The sequence below is a fragment of the Prinia subflava genome, chromosome 19 (assembly GCF_021018805.1).
Source record: "Prinia subflava isolate CZ2003 ecotype Zambia chromosome 19, Cam_Psub_1.2, whole genome shotgun sequence".
NCBI classification, from domain to species: Eukaryota; Metazoa; Chordata; class Aves; order Passeriformes; family Cisticolidae; genus Prinia; species Prinia subflava.
This window is the reverse complement of record NC_086265.1, coordinates 3,865,142-3,884,172: the sequence shown is the minus strand read 5'-3', so window position 1 is coordinate 3,884,172 and position 19,031 is coordinate 3,865,142. Positions and strand designations below refer to the sequence as shown.

Genomic DNA, 19,031 nt, shown 5'->3' with positions numbered 1-19,031 from the left:
GCGGTGCTGAAAGCCTGCCGAGACCCAAGGTGGGAAAAATCTTGGCTGGCCAGTCCCAAAGCATTTGGAACCAGGAATTACGGTGACAGAGCTCCCGGCCATGGAAACCTCCACCTGGCAGTACTGCGGATATTTACGGGATGACACAAGTAAGGCGAGGGGGAGAGACTGCCCAGCTTCCAGGGGAGACTCCGCAGGGACGTGTGAGGATTATCCACTGCTGCAGCTCAGCCAGGAGGGCCTGGGACACAGCCGGGAGCGGGGAGACCTCCCCGACCTCCGGAGCGACACCACGGGCCCTGCCAAGAGGTCAGAGATGAGCAGCAGCGGGCAGAGAGGGCAGAGGGGGCCGGCAGGGGAGCTATGCCTGGAAGAGCATCCCGTGCCCAAGGGGTGCAGGAGAGGGCGGGAGGGAGAAGCCCCTCCGAAGGTGTACGAGCTGGAGGTGGTGCCCAGGAGGGTGGGCACGGGCAGGACGGTGAGGCCAGTGGTCTACAGGCTGGAGGAGAGCGAGTACCGGCGCCTCATCCAGGAGGCAGAAATGGAACCTGAGGAGGAATGGGAAGAGACAGAGGACACGCTACTCTTGATTCAGGAGGACTGTGCAGAGGATGGGAAGGTGGCAAGCCCGAGCCTCAGCAGGCTCAACTCCTTGGACAGAGTCGTGAGGAGGCAGATGAGCCGCTCGGACTCAGAGAGCAGCGTGGAGAGTAGGCAAGTGACCAAACTGAGCCCCAAGAGCCCCTCGGAGGGGAACAAGCCGACTGTGCCCGTCAGGTCCGACAGCTTCGAGCGCAACGCCATCCTCATGGATTACATCCTGCAAAGCAAGCAGGAGGCAGGCACACCTGTCTCCTACATCCCCAGGGACAGCAGCAAGGCAGCCGAGAGCCTGAGGCAGGCACGGAGCTTCGCCCCCCAGCCCGATGCAGCACTTGACCTGTGCCAGAACGGCCAGGCCAGCGAGGAGGAGCCGGCCAGGAAGCCCGAGCCAGAGCAGCAGGTAGTGAAGAGCCTGGAGAGAATGGTCCCTGCGGTCACAAAGTATCCCTCGGTGGCCAGAGACACCGGGAGGCTTTCAAGACAGAGCAGCAGCCAGCTCCCCGAGAGCAGGGAGCAGCTCGGAGGTGAAGCTGATGAACTCGACTCCTACATCCCGAAAAAAACCCCCCCGGCCCCCCCTGTCAGGACCCACAGCAAGGAGAGCCTGGCTCTGAGTATGAGCAAGGCTGTGGCACTGACGGAGGCGCTGCTGGAGCCCCTCAGCGACGAGGCCAGGGCTGGCAGGGAGCAGTGGGCAGCGGCGGGCACGGAGCTGCTCCCTGGGGGCAGGACTGCGGGAGGAGGGGGCTCGGAGGAGCCGGAGCGGAAGGGGAGGCAGAGTCAGGAGGATGAGAATGTGCTTAAAGTTGCCGATGCCAAGAAAACCTTCGAAAAGCCCAAGGCATCAGAGGGGACGGCAGCAGCGCCAGCGCCCAAAAAAGGTGAGGAGCGATGTCCAGGTTCTGCCGTGGGGCTGGGAGGTCCTGGAAGTCGCTGTTCCAGGGCAGGTGGGATGTGGATGGGAAATAGCTGCCGGGAATAGCCGGGTGACAGACTCAGAGCACGCAGAGTGTCCTAAGGAGGCAGGATGGGAATCAGGTGTTGGTTCAAAGCCCTTCATGCAGTGAAACGGTTTTGGAGAAAGATTTGTTTTGTCAGACTCCTGTGTAGGAATAAGTACAATTTACTGCTTCTTTACCGTGCAGCAGTGTCCATAGGATGCATCCTCCCACTGCCATGTGGGATTATTTGCCTCCATCTCTCCAGGCACTGGGTGAGCCAATGTAATTTTATTTTAGCTATAAAAAAAGCAGCATTATTTTCTCTAAGTTCTTTTTCTCCTGCACTGTGATTTCATTGAATAAGCCTTTCAGGAGAATTACAACAACTTGGAAACCCTTTCACTGAAAAAAATGTGGAGAAGTGAACTCTGTTGAAATTTTCCTGGTAGAGCAGCAACTCTGCAGAAATAGGAAGGATAGAAATGAGTGTTTGTGTGAGAGTTTGGACCCCACAAGGAGCCACCCGACCCATGCTGCTTAACTCCCATCTTCTGTTCAGTGACAATCTGCAATTGTGCATTTCCTTATAAGGAAAAATAAGTGTTTAAGGCACAGGAAATCTGTGGTGGCTTTGAACTGAGTTTGCTTAAAAAATAGGTGTGATCAGCTACTGTCGCGACAGAGTTGGAGCGCGAACGTGCCACAGTTTGTGCGTGTCAGGGATGACAAAATCCCTGCAGGGATGACAAACAGCTCCTGTGCTCTCAGCTGGGGACACATTGCACGATGTAAAGAAATAGAGGTGGCAGATATTTGTCACTGCAAGCGCTGGCAGGCTCTGAGCATGGAGCAGGGTGGTGTATGTGAGTGTGGATCTCCAGATCCTCCGAGGGAGGCTGGCTGGTGGCAGTGGCTCAGCTGAGCTGGAGCATTCCCCTCACATTGGGCACGGGGATGTTTGATCAGCTCATCCTTCCCGGGATGGAAGGAGCAGGTCTGGCAGAAGAAGGGGGTGAGAAGGGATACAAGGAATCAGCTCCCTCCTCAAGGCAATCCCAGCTGCAGTCCAATCCCTCCTGACACATCTTTACCTCCTCCTTCTCCAGAAGAAACAGGGAGGGAGGGCTGAGACAATATTTCAGTGCTGAACGGTGGAAATATTGCAATAAAAAATCACTGACTCAGGGAATGGTTTGGGTTGGGAGGGACCTCCAAGTCCATCTCCTTCCACCCCCTGCATGGGAAGGGACACCTTTCACTGGAGCAGGAAGAAGAGCAGAAACAGCTTCCTATTTTGCTCTATCCATGACAGTCTGTTGGGGTTTTAAAAGCTGGGTTAAACATTGATCTTCCCAAATCTCAAACACAGACAGCTCACCTGGATTTACCCTTACGTGTTTCCTTTCTTATATCTCTGATTTTTCCAGCACCTTTGGTCCAACCTGATCCTAGAAAGCAGGGAGAGAAACAGAAGGAGATGGCAAAAGAATTCCAAAGTGCTTGAATAGTGAGGCTCTGTGGTCAGTGCCCAGGAACCCCAGCACTCAGCCCCGGCTCCTTCCCTGCCTGCCTGATTTTTTTCCTGCTGTTCAGGATGCTAGGAATTGTCAATCCCAGGATATTCATGTTGTCAATAAAATACAGCTTGCTTTTTTCCTTTTTCTTTTTTTTTTTTTTTTTTCAGTTCTGCTTTCTTGTCTCTCTCCTCCTCGTTAATCATCCGGAGACAGCAACAAAGGAAATCCCATCTGTTGCAAGCAATTGCTTTGGGTTTATTTGGTGGCCCAACATTTTAATTGGGTATTGGGACCTACCTCCCCTTCACTGCACAAAAGAAAAGAAGTGAAAATATATTTCACAATCCTGTCTAATGATGGAGAAAAATACATGGGGAAATAGATTATCTTGAAATTAGAGGTTTCTTTTTGCTGTAAAAGCTCATTTTTTGATGCCTTTCTTCCAGCTGAGTTGGAGGGATGTGTCTGACACCGATACTGCTGCACAAAAGGTGTGAGAGTGGGGAGACGCAGTAATAGATGTGCTGGATGAAATCTATTGTAAATCATTAATAACAATAGCATCAATTATTAATGCACATCCTGGCCTAATGCTCACTCATTCCTTATCCATCTCCAGCATCCTCCAGCCCTTCCAAGCAGCACAGGAGCGGTGTCAGCACAGGCCCTCACTCACCACAGTGCATTTTATTGCCCTTTGGGGAGGGGGGTTGTGAATGGCCCCAGTTTTGGGTCTGGAATTAACACAGAGCTGGGAATAAAGCTCAGGGGTGTTGGCTCCAAACTCTGTCCTTTAATCCATGTTTTCCTCTTTTCTTGCCACCACTCTCAGACACTTCTCCCTTCCTGGCTGTTCCATGGAACATTTTGCTCTCCTCATCTTCATTCCCTAATTCTACAGCTCCCCTTTCTGGTGGAGGATTGAATAAGGCCAGCCCAAAGGGATTTTGCTCTCCCTGTCTCTCCAGACAAACCCTCTGCAGGAGCTGGGGAATACTTTCCTGGGCAGAGCACATCCTCCCAGCCAGAGGCACAATCGATTTCCCATTACCCAGAGCCCTTTCATGGTGGCTCTGAGAACAATTTTATCTTGGCAGCCACTCAACAGTTGATGATCATGGAAATGTCTCTTAAAAACCAGGATTGGGAGTAATTTCATAAAGCTGCCCCTGGCACTCGCTTGGTGCCCACAGACATAGAGGAATCAAGGCAGAAAAAATAAATTAATGCTGAGAGTAAATCTAATTCCACACAGGGAAAGTGGAGTGGGGAGGGTTTGTCACTGCAATCAGTTCAGATTTCAGAGAATCCCAGAATGGTTTAGGTTGGAAAGGACCTTAAAGACCATCTTATTCCAACCCCCTGCTATGAACATTTCCCTGCACTAAAAATCACTAAATTCTAATAATGTTATATGAAAAGTAAGACCACATTCCTGATTTCAGCAGGAGCAGCTCTTCCCAATGCTGCTGGGCCGAGCCTGGATGGGATCTCTAAATTATGGAAGCCATAGAAGGAGAAATATAAAAATATTCAAATGTCATGTGGGAGAACCTAGTAATTCATGGTAAATAAATATTATGATAAAGTAAATATATTATTATTAGTAGTAGTAATAATAATAAATCAAAAGGCTTCAGAAAATAAATAGATAAATAGGAACATGAAAGTCCTTGAAAAGCTTGGATACCTGCAAATCCAGGGGTCAAGGCTGTCCTGTCTGGCATATTTTGCTCTATTTAGAAGTTAAGCTGCAAAATAAAAGAACTTTAAATTCCTGATCTCTCTAAACCCTCCCTAAGCCATTCAGAATTATTTAGCAATGAGGATTTCAGCAGAGCAAAACATTTGAGACCATTTCATCCCTCCAGCGACATTACTGGTTCCTAAAATGGGGTTTATCACCCCTTTGGGACAGCTCAGAGACACCAAACTGAAGAAATTAATTGGAATTTCTCCTAAAAATGATGCCTCAGGTGTTTCTTCACCTTCTCTGACTATAAACACGGCTTTGGTGGGGAAGGCTGTGGGACACACCTGGCGTGGTCCTTGTGAAGCACACCAGGCTCATCCCAGCATTTATTGCAGGGATGGAATTGATGCATATTTGCAGGAGGCTAAATTTAGCAGCTGACATAAGTTTCAGAGGTGGAGTCTGTAGCCACGGTGCTGTTTCCGTATAAAGGCTGTGAGATACTTTGCAGCAATCCTGCAGTGATGTAGCTTAGGGGAAATATGTGGGATGCCTAAAAGTGGATTTTTAAAATAAATCCTGAATTTCTGCAAAATGTGCTAAGCAGGCACTGATAAAATGGGGTAAGCTTTGGCGTGTTGCTCCTTGTAGCTGTAAGGGTTTAGTGTTTTTTCTTTAGAAAAACTAGGATTTGTGGCATATTTTGACAAGTTGTTTGGCTTGCAGCACTGTGGATAACATTTAAATTGTTTGTTAGGGTGGTTTTACTCATCTGAAGTGATGAAAATTAGTGGTTACAGCAGAACCAAAGAGCACATGTAAAACTTGAGCTGTTTCTTCTGTTTGTTGGAGAGTTCAGCCTAAAATTCCTGTAATTTCTTCATCACCTTGTGATCTAAACATCTTGTTAATCCCAGACAGGATCTGGGTGTTCTTTGGAGTGTTTCCATCCAGCTGTTTTAGGAAGCTCTGGTAAAAATTCCACAGGTATTATTTCCACCTGACTCCATCCTTAGCGACTCTTCCAGCTCTGTGTTGAGCAAGGAATTTCCATCTCTGCAGGATCCACCCTTCCTAAGGCAGCTCTTGAGAGGATTAGACTTCAATCAGATTTCTCAGGGCTAATTTCACTTTGTGTGCTCTGTGTGTCACTTTCTTTTCAATTGGAGGCCAAAAATCTTCCTTGGTTCCCCTTCTGAGCTGCTGGGCAGTTCTGGGTGCTGCTGTCTTCATTCTTGTTTTCCAGTCCAGGCTAGAACATCTCATGGTACATGATTAAAATACCAATTTTATAAAATTTAAACCCCCCCTTCAGGTCTGAGACTTCTAATAAATTATAGATGGGCAGGCAGGACTCTCAGCTCTGTCACTGACTCATTCTGTGACCTTCAACACGTCATGTACGTGTATGGAAAATGTGAATCACAACCTAAACTCCCTAAACTCTGGGTTACCTGCAGCCCTGCTCCAAGGCTGCTTTTGTTTTCTCCTCTTTTAGCTTTAATGGGACTGTTTGAAGGAGCAGGGTAGTGTAATTGTGCTGGGCTGGCTTTCAGAAAGAAGATATAAATTAATTTTAGGGTATTTGTTGTTATAGGCAGGGGTGCAGCCTTGCCACTCCAATCTCTGTGTGTATCATTTTTTTTTATCAAGGTGTTGCTTAGCAGGTAAGAGAGGCTTTCCTGCCTGTTGGATCAGCAGTTACATTTAGGTCAAAGGTTAATAAATGCAGGTTAACATTTGTTTAATCTGTAGCTTCTGATGTTTCCATTGGCTGTGACAGCCAGACCAGGACAAATGTATCTCCCTGAGGTTTTCCCTGTGTTTTAACACCAGCTATCACTCACAGGGTAATTCGTGGTCCTGTCACAGCTCTGTGAGGGAAGAGGAGGGCTCTCAGCTCAGCTCATCACGACACATATTCCTCCAAATTCTGAAGGATTAGAAGATAAACTAGTGGGGTGATGCTCCCCTGAAACATCACCCCCCCCGCCTTATGCATCAAACCGCATGCAAATGAACGTGCAAAGATCGGCCCAAACGGATGAGGAAGCTCGAGGAGTTTTGTTTTTGGCCATGTATGGTAACACTGAGGGCTGTGGGCTCTGCCCGGGTGTTGTTCACCCGCCCCTCGGGCTCCCTGAGGCCGCAATGGCCCTGAGGGTGGCGGTGTCACCTGTGTGCAGCCAGGCGTGTGTGCAAAGTGACCTGTCAGAACAGCACAGATACAAACCTCAAAGCGCAGCATCCCCGAATTCTCTTTATCACGGTGCAATGGGGAGGGAGAACCTCTGGTTTCAAACCTCTGCCCTGGGCGTCTCGTTGAAGTGTGGTTCTTGGTGGGGGTTGAGCTCTGCAGGCTTTTGAGCAGGGGCTTTTGTCACTGTCCTTTTTTCACCACAGCCGCTGTGATTTGGTGTGACAGGCGTGAGGTGACGCGGTTGTTTTCTTGTGGAGCTACTGGTTCTCCTCAGCGTTGCCTCTGAGGACAGCAGGTTCATCTCACCCCTCAGGGCAGACACGGCCGATCCCTCAGGGAGGACACGATCAGTCCCCTCAGGGAGGACATGACCAGTCCCGCAGGGATGACATGATCGGTCCCTCAGGGAGAACACAATCGGTCCCTCAAGGATGAGACGATCTGTGCCTCAGGGATGACACGATCGATCCCTCAGGGCAGAAACGACCGATCCTTCAGGCATTGAGATGACTGATCCCCAGCCCAGGAATGACATGACCGGTCCCTCAGAGCGGACAGGACTGGTCCACAGGGAGGACATGGCCGGTCCCTCAGGGGGAGCACCATCGACCCCTCAGGTCCCTCACGACCTCCCGCCCCCCACCCCCGCTGAGGGGCGGCGGGGCGGGGCCCGAGAGCGCGCGACAGCGCGTGGTGGCGAATGCAGCGCGGCTATTGGCTGGACCAGCCGTCACTCACTCCTTCGCCCCGCCCCACTGAAATAAGCGAGAGGGGCGGTGCTTGAGCCGAGTGGGCGTGGCCATGTATGGGCGTGGTCTCTGCGGGGGCGGGCCCCGCGGCCGCGCAGCCCCGCCCCGCCCCGCGGCGCTCAGTCGGGCGGCGGCGGCGGGCGGAGGAGGAGGCGGAGGCGGCGGCTCCGCCGGGCTGAGGAGCGGACGCGGGAGGCGGCTCGGGATCGCGGTGCGGCTCGGGGGCGGTGAGGGCGAGCCGGGAGAACTGGGGAGCACCGGGGAGCGAGGCTGCGTCTGGGCGGGCGGTGCGGTGCCCGCGGGAGGGCGCCGGGCAGGGCGGGGGTCCGGCCGGGCGGGCCCTTCCCGCGCGGGGCCGCCGAGCCCTCCGTGAGGCGGCGGCCGCTGTCAGCGCGGGGCCCGCGGCGGCAGCGCCCTCCCCGCACCGCCTCGGCCCCGGCCGATCCCCGCTCCCTCCTTATTAGGCAGCGGCGCGGGGTCGCCGCCGCATCCGCATCCGGCCGGGGCCGCCGGGCAGGGCAAGCCCGGGGCGGGGCGGCGGCGTCGGGCGCTCCCGCCGCGCACCTGATGCCGCGGCGGGGACAGCGCTGGGGGGGCTTTTGTTCGGCACGTTTTCCTTTTTTTTTTTTTTTTTTTTTTTTTTTCCCTTCTTCTTTTCTGGCCGGCGATGCAGCAGCTGCTCGGTGCCACCGGCGTGTGCCGCCCCCGGAGCGCCCGTCCCCGCCGTGCACCATGGCAGAGGACAAAAGATGAGCGCCCTGATGGGGGTTTACTTTGGGTTTATTTTCCGGAGGCTCCTGTAGAGCAGGTCGTTGTCACGCCGTTATTAGGGGCTCTGTCGGGGCTGTGCAGGCGATGTATGGACTCCTGGATTGTGTGACATGTCACAGAATCACCAGGGGATCCCAGAATGGTTTGGGCTGGAAAGGACCTCTCATCCCATCCCTTTGCCTTGGGCAGATGTTCCTGGGCTTTGTTTTCCTATGCAGGAAGCCATATGATTTAACAGTGTTATGCCAAAGGCTGAAATTTAAAGGTTAGCCCATACTTGTGCTTTATGAAATTCCCACTGATTCCATTAAAAGCACGAGGGAAGGTCTTGGATACATGGGCAGGTGTCTGACACCACCACACAGAGGTTTAGCTGTAGCACATTGTGATCTGTAAGTGACTAATTGCACAGGAGACAGGTCTGAAAAAAGAAGAAAATAAAAAAGGCAGTGAAAGGTGCTAGGAAACAAAAGTAAACCCGATGGAAGCAGTTATATTGTTGAAGATAAGTGATATGCTTTAGGGTTGGGTGTTTTTTTAGCAGCTGGAGTTAGTCTGAGCACGTCTGTTAGTGCAGATGTGCGTGAGGATTACTGGGAGCAAGACCAAGGACGGTGGCAAAATCAGAGAGGGATGTTCTGAACGCACCAGGCTGCAGTTGATCTTTCAGTTCGCTGCTGAATTTTCCGATTTTGTTTTAATTTTAGGCCAGGCTGTTCCCAAATTACCTGGCTCCATCCTCTCCCTCTGTGTGCCTCCGTGGCACGCTCGGGGGAAGCTCTGGAGTGTGGGAAAATGGTGTGAACTGGCACAGCGTGTCCTGGGAGAAGCGTGTTTGGATGTGGGGAAAGCAGCGGCTGTTGTGTGCGGGAGGCAGGAGAGGGTTTTTATTCCATTTTCCTTTGAATAATGAGCATTGAATCATCTTTTCTGCTCAAGGGGGTTGAAAAATCCAGATGGCTGTGTGCTTGCAGGAAGGTTTTATTGCGGCTAATAGTGGTGTTTGCTAAGGACTGTGTACACAAAGGTAGAAGATCAAATACTTCTGTGGCAATGCCTGTTTGTTTTGGGTATATGTGTATTTCTGTGGTTTTGGTAGCCCCGGTAAGACCTGACACACTCGAGGACACGTCAGGCAGCATTTGCTTGGTGTTTGTTTCAATACAGCACTTCATAATAGTAATTTTTCAATGGTCACTTGTAGCCTTTTATCCAGATTGCTTTAATCAGCATTTGTGTTCTCTGTTGGCATTGCTCTGTCTTCTCCCGAGCTGTCTTTTCAAACATCATTGGATTTTTTCAAGTGAAATCTTCATGCTTATTGCATCTGTCACTTCTGGGATTCACTCCAAGCGAAAGGTAGGGATTCAGTTTAATGACAATGAGGAGGAATGCGCAGAAGGGGGAAATATCAGCTTTCCCCTGGGTGATGCAGCACAGGGTGCCGGGCTCTGCCCTGGTGACATCCTGGTGGCCACGTCCAACATTCGACTTTTAACAACAGCTCATTAAACCAAAACGTCGTGTGGTGATGGGGAGGGAATTGATGGCCCTGGTTAAATTTGGTGGTCGATTCTGAGGAATATCCCTGGGATGCCAGCTTCCTCTTCTGAAGACACGAGCAAAACACTTCCTGGCCCGCGTTTGCAGCGCGGTGAGGTCATCAGTGCACCACTCCCAGGGCCAGGAATGTCCTCTTGGGCAAGCTCACAGGCACATTTTCGCTTGACTTTTAAAGTCTGGGTTTGTTTGTTTTGATTTTTGTTTTACTGAGGCTTTTGTGATAATCTCAGCCCTTCTCCGAGGATGTGTTGGAACAGAAACTCACTGAGGATTTGAAGTGCCCCAGTTTAAGCCTTTGCAGGGCATAGGAACAAGAATTAAACGCCTGTGCTCTCTTCTAGCTCGCTCCCTGTAGTCTCCCCCACTTAATATTTTTGGGCTGGCGTATTCTGGTGGGTAACTCCGAAATTGGTGTGATTAGAAACTGCTTAGAGCTTCATTTTAGGCAGCTCCTGGAGCCATGTGTGAAGAGTCAGGCTGCTGCTGGCTTGGGGCTGACAGCATGGGAACTGCTGAGTGTTTGTCACGTTCTGCACAGTTGCAAGTGGTGGTGAACACCAAGTTAAAATGAAGCAGAAAAAGGTTTTAGGCTTAGCTGAGTGACTCAGGAAAGAAGCAGTGAAAGTCCATTTTTCTGGATGTGTTGGCTCTACCACTATGGTTGGGAATTGTTTACTGGGCCCTCTCTTTTTATCTGTTAATAGGATTGCTTTGTTCTGCTTTTCCTCCTGTGAGTAAGCATGAAAATAAATGGATTATTTGTTACTTTTTGAGGTTATAATTGTTCAATGCATGACTTTTTGTGGCTTTTCTCATCTCAAACCACACATAGGCATGTGAAATACCAGCGTGACACAGAACTGCTCAGCTGCTCCCAGGTTCCACTGGCAGCTTTGCAGGGCTTGTCCTCGGAGGAACAAATTGTCTGGAGAGGATCCTAATGGAATATACCAGCCATTAGTTGTATCACCAGCCATTAGTTGTGTTCATAGGGTTGTGTAGGGAATATAAATCCAATCAGGATTAATGGCCGGAGATAATGATGTAGTTGGAAAGTAGAAGGTGGCTGTTGGGCGAGTGGATAATTTTACTTTACCCCCCTCCCATGAAATTCATGATACCAGTAAGACAGGGAGGATCCCTTGGAGCAGACACCTTCCTAAGGGGTCATAAAGTGCTCCTCAAATGGAAGAGGATTTTGTGATGGGACATCCTGGAAACTTTCAAATCCTGCTCTGTAGGTCTCTGTAGGAACTTGACAGAGAAATATTGAAAATGGCATCTGCTGCTGCCTCCGAAGTGGAAAACCTGTGGTTTTTGAAGGCTGACGATGTGCCTGTGGTGGATGGAAGAGATCTTTTGGTCTGGAAGTGACAAAACGTGGCCTTTTGGATCATTTCTGCTCTGTGCTGATGACTTAGAGGGAGAACCACATGCACTAGGGAAAGGACAATTTCTTCAGCATGACCACTTTGCTTCTTCAACACCACCGGCTTTGTCTCAGCCCATGTTTTGTCAGTGATAACAATAAGTGATCTCTAATCTGCTTTTTGCTGAGCCTGTGATGACGTCTGAGGTCTGGCTCTTGGTGGGAGAAGTTGCAGTGACTCTGACATTGAGCTGGGCCTCTCAGCCCAGCATAATTAGGTTTGTCTTGTTTTCTTTTTTTAATAATTGAATTTGAAAGAGCAGTGGAAATAAACCAGTGGTGGGATCTGACTTAAAGTGATTAAGGCTCAGCCTGATGCTGAGATGAGCTCCCAGCTCTCCTTGGAGTGCTGAGCTCTGCTTGAGGCCAAATGTTCCCTTTAGGAAGGACCAGCTTTTTACTGTCATTTTCCAGGTTTTGGCTGCCATCTATGTAGGAACAAGCACACAGGTAACAATTCTTCTGAGCTGAATATTAAGGCAGCCATTTCTGCATTTTTAGCAGATGTATCTGAGCGGGATTTCCTAAAACTCCACGGGAATGGTGTGCCTGAAACTGCTCCTTGTTTGCATCCCTGTATGAACCTGGGCAGTGCATTGCACCTGCAGCTCCTGGTTTAAGTAATCCCTGGGAAATGGACTTCAAATCACCCAGTTCTGAATATTTGGAAATACGGGAACTTCCCTCCTCCTGGTTCTGCATATAGTTGCCATAGAGACCGTGTTCCGGAGTCCTTGAAAATCCATTGTTTCTCCCAAATAAACATAAAAAATCTGCAGTATTAAAGCAGCACATTTTGCAGTGTCTCATTCCTGAGAGTTCCTTCATCAGGAACTATTTTGACAGGGCAAGGAGCAATGGACTCAAACTGAAAGAGGGGATATTTGACTTAGATTTAAGGAAGAATTTCTTCCCTGTGAAGGTGGCAAGGCCCTGGCACAGAGAAGCTGTGGCTGCCTCATCCCTGGAAATGTCCAAGGTCAGGTTGGACAGGGCTTGGAGCAGCCTGGGACAGTGGAAGGTGTCCCTGCCCATGGCAGGAGGTGGAATGGGATGAGCTTTAAGGTCCCTGCTAACCCAAACTAGTCTGTAAACCTGACGGGGACTTGACATCCCAGAGTGTGCCAGACCTGGATGCTGGACAAACTGATAATGGGTGTAATTAGCAGCTCCAGGGATTAGCAGGCTGTAACAAATTCAATCTGTAGTAAGCAGGGTGTCCTTTGGGAACTGGGCAAACTGGCCATGCTGGGCAGATGATGGCTTGATAGGGAAGATTGAGCAAAGGCTCAATGCTCAGCCACCTGCTCAGGGCTGGAGTTACCTCCTGAAGTTGCTTTTTTTCCCCCTCTTTTCACTTTAAATACTTAAAAAGCCCTCATGCTTTGTTGCTTCCTGCCGGAATCTGGATCCCCCAGCTGGCTTTGGGTGTCTGCTTGGCATTTCCTTGGCATTTTTCATCATACCTGTGTGAAACAGATTGGTATCCTTCTTTCCAAGCTGGGAATGTGAGGTGACACATTTTACTCAGGGCTGGCAGGTTCTAGGCTGGGAATACTTCTAGCACGTACTACTTGTAGCATGTACTACTAAGTGGAGTTGTTGTTTTACACATGGCTCAGGTATTTGCCCCAGCACACATGGTCGGGATGTGTACATGTGTTAAACTCTTAATTTCTTACTTAATTTCCTTCTGCAGTACCTATATTAATGATACCATATCTTGGAGGCTGGAGGCCCAAAGCTGTCTCATTCAGAACAGGAGGTGTATTGCATTTTTTTTAAGTTTCCAGTGATACTTTTTAAGGTTTATTTGAATTTTTTGGATCTGCTGAGATCAATTTGCAAGGCAGGAGAGAATCCTGAGCCAGCTTAGGCAAACACAAGTTGCCAGACATTTCCTCTGCAATATATTCTGCTTTAGCACAGCCTGAAGGGTGGGCACAAAACTCCTCTAGCTCAGTGTTGCTGTGCTTCCAGCATCTTTTTCCTGGCCACTGCCAGGAAAATTGCTCCTTTCTGGAACAATTTGTTCTCTGTGGTGTTTTAAGGTGCTGCTGTTAAAGGTGGGTGCCCCTGGTTAGGGTCAGGCTACCCTGGGGTTATCTCTCCGTTCTTCCCTTGGCTCCCTGATGTTTCTTTCGGGGTAAAGGTTATCTTTTTGTTCTTTGAATCCCTGCTTTGCCACATCCATCTTCTGCTCTACTCAGGGAATTCTTAAGTGCTCTGAAAGCTCCCATAAAAACCAGCTGGTCTTATCTGGGTGTAATTCTGTTGTTTTGGCGGGGCTCCTCCGGAGCTGCTGGAAATGCCACAGGAATTCCCAAAGGACTGGAAGTGTGGGTTGCACGTGCAGCAACGTGACTGTCAAGCCAGCAGGTAAGTAAAGCTTAAAGGTCATCAAGGTACAGGCTGTAATTCTTCACTGGAAACCAGTTCTCCAGCTGAGAGCAGCCAGCTGAAGGTCCAGGAATTCCCCAAGGAATCAGCCTTTGCCCAGTGTCGGGGTGGGTGTGATTCTCCCTGTCAGGGAGGCTCAGAGGTGGAGGTGGTGCCGTGGAGGTGTCAAGGACACAGGTAGGAAGATACTTTTCCTTCGTGGATATGATACCTGTCTTCACAGCCTAGAATGTTTATTAAAGCTCCTTAATAGATTAAATCTACGCCCCTAAGTTAATTTTGGGTTTCTTGCCTGCCCAGAGAAGTGAGGAAGGTGCTTTGTGTCACCCTCAGGGTTTGACACCAGGCTGTCCCCCTCATTCTCATCCCACGACAGGTCAGTGACAAAGAACATCCCTAAGACAGAGGAAATGTGTTTGAACTTGGAAGCTCTGCTAAAACAGATGTTTGGGGGGCTGCAATTGGCACCATGAGACAGGGATTTAAAATCAAGTTAGCACATTGAACTATCTGGATTTGAGTTTCAGCCTCCTCCGGCCCCGTCCTCCCTCCCCCAGCCCTGATTTCAAATTGCATGTTACGGAAACAGGACGGAATGACAATGGTGCTCTTGGAATTATAGGCTGCTTGGCCAGAAGAGCTGGCAGGACAGCAAATGGAAATGTGGACAAACACACGCCAGTTCCAACTGGGAGCATTGAGATTCGTTTTGCAGTTTGTTTGTACTGCATTAAAATCTGAGATGTTGGCATTGTCCGGCCCGAACCTCCCACGTCCTGGGGTGAGGATGTTGTCTTGTCTTTGGCAATTCACCGTTGTTGGGGTTATTTTGAGAACATTAAAAGCAGTTTAGTGTGGGGGCCTCACCTGTTTGGGTGGGTGTTGTTGAGAAGTGGAAGAAGGTGTTACTCAGGATGTGCCAGCCAAACTCATTGTCCCACTCTGGAGCAGAGTGTGTCCACTCAGAATTCCAGTGTGACGGACCACGCTGCTCTGTGTGTACCTCCGCTCTACCTGAGACGTTCTTCACCACTCCAGCCCATCCTGTTTGCTGTTACAGCAGGAGATGCGTGGCTGTGGTGTTAATCCATGAGGTGCTGCCATTGCTTTTGGTCATCCTGCTGTTCCCGGGTCACATTTCCCAGGACAGCTCCGGCTTCTCCGCAGGCTCCCGGCACATCTGGGAGTTGTGCTGGGTCCGGCAGAGCTTGGAGCCGCTGTGGTCAGGCCGGGTCATGTGGAGAACGCTGCTCCTCGCTTGGTCAGTCTGACTCACTCTTGGCCAGGCTCTTTGGGAGCCTTGGTTGTGCTGATCTGTTGTTTCTGCCTTATTCCAGAGCTGGGAGGAGTTTGTGTCCCAGTTAATTTGGTGTTTGGAGCAGAGGGTTCTGCAGGTCCTGGTTCCCTGATGGTGCAGTGCTCTGGGAGAACTGGGACCTGCAACGTTTTATCTCTGAGACTGTTTATCTCTTGTAACACCTTTAATGCTTAGAATTTCTTCCTATGGATGCCAAGGGATGTTGCAATTGAGGATTAGAAAACAGCTTGTCTATTCCTTTGGGGATTGGGCTGGAGCCCCTCTGCCATGGAGCCGAGCTGGGAGAGCTGGGGGTGTTCACCTGGAGAAGGGAAGGCTCCAGGGAGAGCTCAGAGCCCCTTCCAGTGCCTAAAGGGGCTCCAGGAAAGCTGTAGAGGGACTTTGGACAAGGGATGGAGTGACAGGACATGGGGGAATGGCAGGGTTAGATGGGATATTGGAATTCTTGTCTGTGAGGGTGGTGAGGCCCTGGCACAGGGTGCTCAGAGAAGCTCTGGCTGCCTCTGGTTCCCTGGAAGTCTCCAACGCCAGGTTGGACAGGGTTTGGAACAACCTGGGATGGTAAAAGGTGTCCCTGCTAGATGAGCTTTAAGGTCCTTTCCAATCCAAACCATTCTGGGATTTCTACTTTCACTAAATCCTCTGGTCATTTTTAAAGTAATGATCCAATTAACTAAATGAGGACAAGCAGGGTCATGTTCCCAGTAATGTCCACTGGAGTTTACCAGGAATTATGCCTGGAAATCACCGTGTTAATGGAGTTCCCTTTGTGTCTGCACTCTTCTTGACTCCAGCAGAATGGGAAATCCTGCAGGTGTTGTTCTTTCCATGCTTTAGGCTCCCAGCACCTGGGAGCTGCTGTCTGCTTGACTTTCCTTAAATCCACCCTCAGAGAGGACAGATAAATCCTGTGTATGAGCTGAGTGTCAGGGTCTAGTGCTACTGTTGAGCTCCTCTATCACACACATAGGAACTCATGAAGAATTATTTCATTTAGGCAGATTCGATTGCTTTGAGCTGTAGGAGAAAATAGAGATGAAAATACAGCATTTTTCTGCTGTGAGCACTCTGTTAGAAAAAGGTGCTTGGTTGGTTGGGAATGCTGGGATCTGGCGGTGATTTGGTGAGAAATTCATGAACCTGTGCTGGGGAACAGCTCTTATTCTGTTCATAACCATCAACCTTTGCCCAAAAAAAGGAAAAGCCTCCAATGTATCTCAGGAATATGGTCTGGAAAACGCTGTCATGTAGCCTTTGAGTGAGAGAGGAATCCAGCGGGTTGGGGCAGCAGCTCTGACCAGATTGCTACTTCCCTATTAGCTCTGATAAGAGAACTAGGTCAGTGCTGAGGAGAAGCGTTTCATCACTGACTTCCCTTTGCTGGAATCCTGGGAGAGCCGTGTGCTCCTGCCTGTGTTTCCCTTGGGATCTGGAGCCCTGTTCTTCCCTCCTCCTCAGATGGGTGTCAGGAGCATCCCTGGGGCTGCTGTGATGTCTCTGCAGCTCCCAGGGCTCTTGTTCAGGGTATTGCTCTGTCTCTTGGCAGTGGATGGGATGCAGTGTGCAAAGAAGCTCCTCTGGTGATTATTCCAGTGGAAAAGGAAGGATTTTTGGAGAGGATCATGTGAAAGGCCACGGCCTTTTGTGGTCGGCTGCTGGACCAGCGGTGTCGGAGGTGGGAGTGTGGGGGAGGTTTCCCTTTCCTTGTCCAGTAAAAAGCTTCTGTGGTGTCCAACCTCTGTGCAACTGTGTCTGCTGGCAGCAAAAGCAGAGGCTGAAATGCAGGGATCTCAGAATCCCAGAATGGTTTCGGTTGGAAGGGACCTTAAAGCTCATCTCATTCCACCCCCTGCCATGGGCAGGGACACCTTCTGTGCTCCAACCTGGATTGGAATGCACTGAGGCACCTGGAATGTTCAATCCCTGCTCTCTTAGCCCTGTATTTTGTATGTTACTTGCCTTTATGAGGTTTTGTCCTGAGTTTTAATCCTTTGTTTTTATCTCCTCTTTGCTTTTTAATGCCCTTTTTTGCCCAGCCTGTGGTAACACCCCTAAAACATCCTGGCTTTAATGCCAGCTGACAGAGGATGCTCTAAAAGATATAAACCTAAAAAAAAGAGGCTTTTTGGAGGCTGCTGCTCTAGTGCAGCAGGAGAACTCCTATTCCTGCTGGTGTCTCCCTGTGCAGATTCCCCATCCTGCTATGTCTCCTGCTGAATTATTTTGTGTAATGATTTCTGTGTGCATTCATTGCTCTGCCTTTCTGGTAGATGGCACAGATTAAATGAAGCCAGACAACGCTCTCAGTTCGGGGTAATGACTTTAACTGCGGCGTCCTTTTGTCACTGCAAATTATGGTCAATGATGTAATGCTGGATGTGGAGATACAGTGACAAAGTGTGGGAGTGGTAAGATTATCCCAGTAGGGTTTGGCTTGGAAAGGAGCTTCAAGCTCCTCTCATTCTACCTCTGCCACAGGCAGGGACACCTTCCACAAGCAGGTGATTCCCCAAGAAGATGGATTGTATCCCTGGAAATCTTGAAGTGAAAATAGCCCTGGGGGAGAGATGTGAGACAAGTACACACAAGTAAACCCTCAGGAAATAACGAGTCCTTCCTGGTGATCCTGGGAGATTTGAGCTCTACAGACACTTCTGACTGAAGAGTTTTTGATATTCTAAAGGTTTTCATACGATCATTTCAGGTTACAGCTCTGAAATCTAGAGTTGTATCAAGTGTTTTGCAGGTTGTAGCCAACACCTTGCGCTTGGTCCAGAACAGAAATTTCAGCTTATTCAGAGTTTGGGTTGTGTTACATTTTTGAATGTGCTGGGCTCCCCAGTTGAGATACAATCAAATTCCCTGCTAGTTTGTGGTTTAGGTTCCCATCCCAAAATAGAATCTTGCCAGTGGTAGAACAGCTGGAAATTTCAGTATTAAGTTCATATTCCAGCTTTTTGTCTTTAAAATGAAGTGAAATCAGATGGCAGGGTCTTGCTCAACCTAGGCTCAAGTAACCAAAGACTGAAAATAATCTGCACACAAATATGAAGTGTTTTGGAATTGTGACCATCTGTAGTAGTGTTCACCTTTATTTTAAATAACTCTGAACAGCTGAAAACAACAGTTCTGTCAGCAATGGACTGGATATGGATTGATTGGAAAAGGGATACACAGAGGGAATAAAATTGTGTTTAAAAGCACAGAAACTGCATCAAGGCATTTGTGGCTGTTCCCTTTTTCTGCTGAGCTTTCATGTGAAGTTGTGGGGTGAGCTGAACTTTTTGTGGCCACGTGACTTTTTTTTCCCCACTTCCTTATTTGCCCAAGTCTTGCAAGACTTCGTATCACGAGACTGAGTTCTTTGATTCCATGGTTACTTGGAAAGGGAGATGAAGTTTTCCAAGGGCATGGAATGACAGGACAAGGGGGAATGGGTTCAAATTGGACAAGGGTAGGTTTAGATGAGATATTAGGAGAAATTTCTTCCCTGTGAGGGTGGTGAGGCCCAGGGTGCCCAGAGAAGCTGTGGCTGCCCCATCCCTGGAAATGTCCAAGGCCAGGTTTGGTGGGGCTTGGAACAGCCTGGGATAGCGGAAGGTGTCCCTGCCCATGGCAGGGGTGGAATCCTTTAATGTCCCTTCTCACATTCTGGGATTTTATCATACTAATTCCTCCTCCAGCCTTGCTGGTGACATACTGGTGACAGTGGTGGCAAGATTTCCCTGGAATAGGTGTGCAGCTGGACCAAACCCAGGACAGTGTTTGTCCCTGTGGCTGGGCATGGCCCTGGGTCACTGAGAACCCCAGAGCTTGCACAACCAAGGCTCTGGAGTGAAGAAATGCC

General features: G+C 49.5%; 1 protein-coding gene across 3 annotated transcripts in view; it reads left to right on the top strand.

Moving 5' to 3' along the window:
- Nucleotides 1-19,031, top strand: part of CORO1C (coronin 1C) — a 47,765-nt gene continuing 28,734 nt past the window's right edge. The window contains exon 1 of one of the 3 annotated variants that reach the window (XM_063416371.1): nt 1-1,484. In XM_063416371.1, the coding sequence (XP_063272441.1) occupies nt 101-1,484 (1,384 nt within the window). In that variant the 5' untranslated portion in view covers nt 1-100. Of the gene's footprint in view, nt 1,485-7,778; nt 7,931-19,031 lie in introns of those variants that run through there. The other 2 variants (XM_063416373.1, XM_063416372.1) reach the window with 2 other exon arrangements.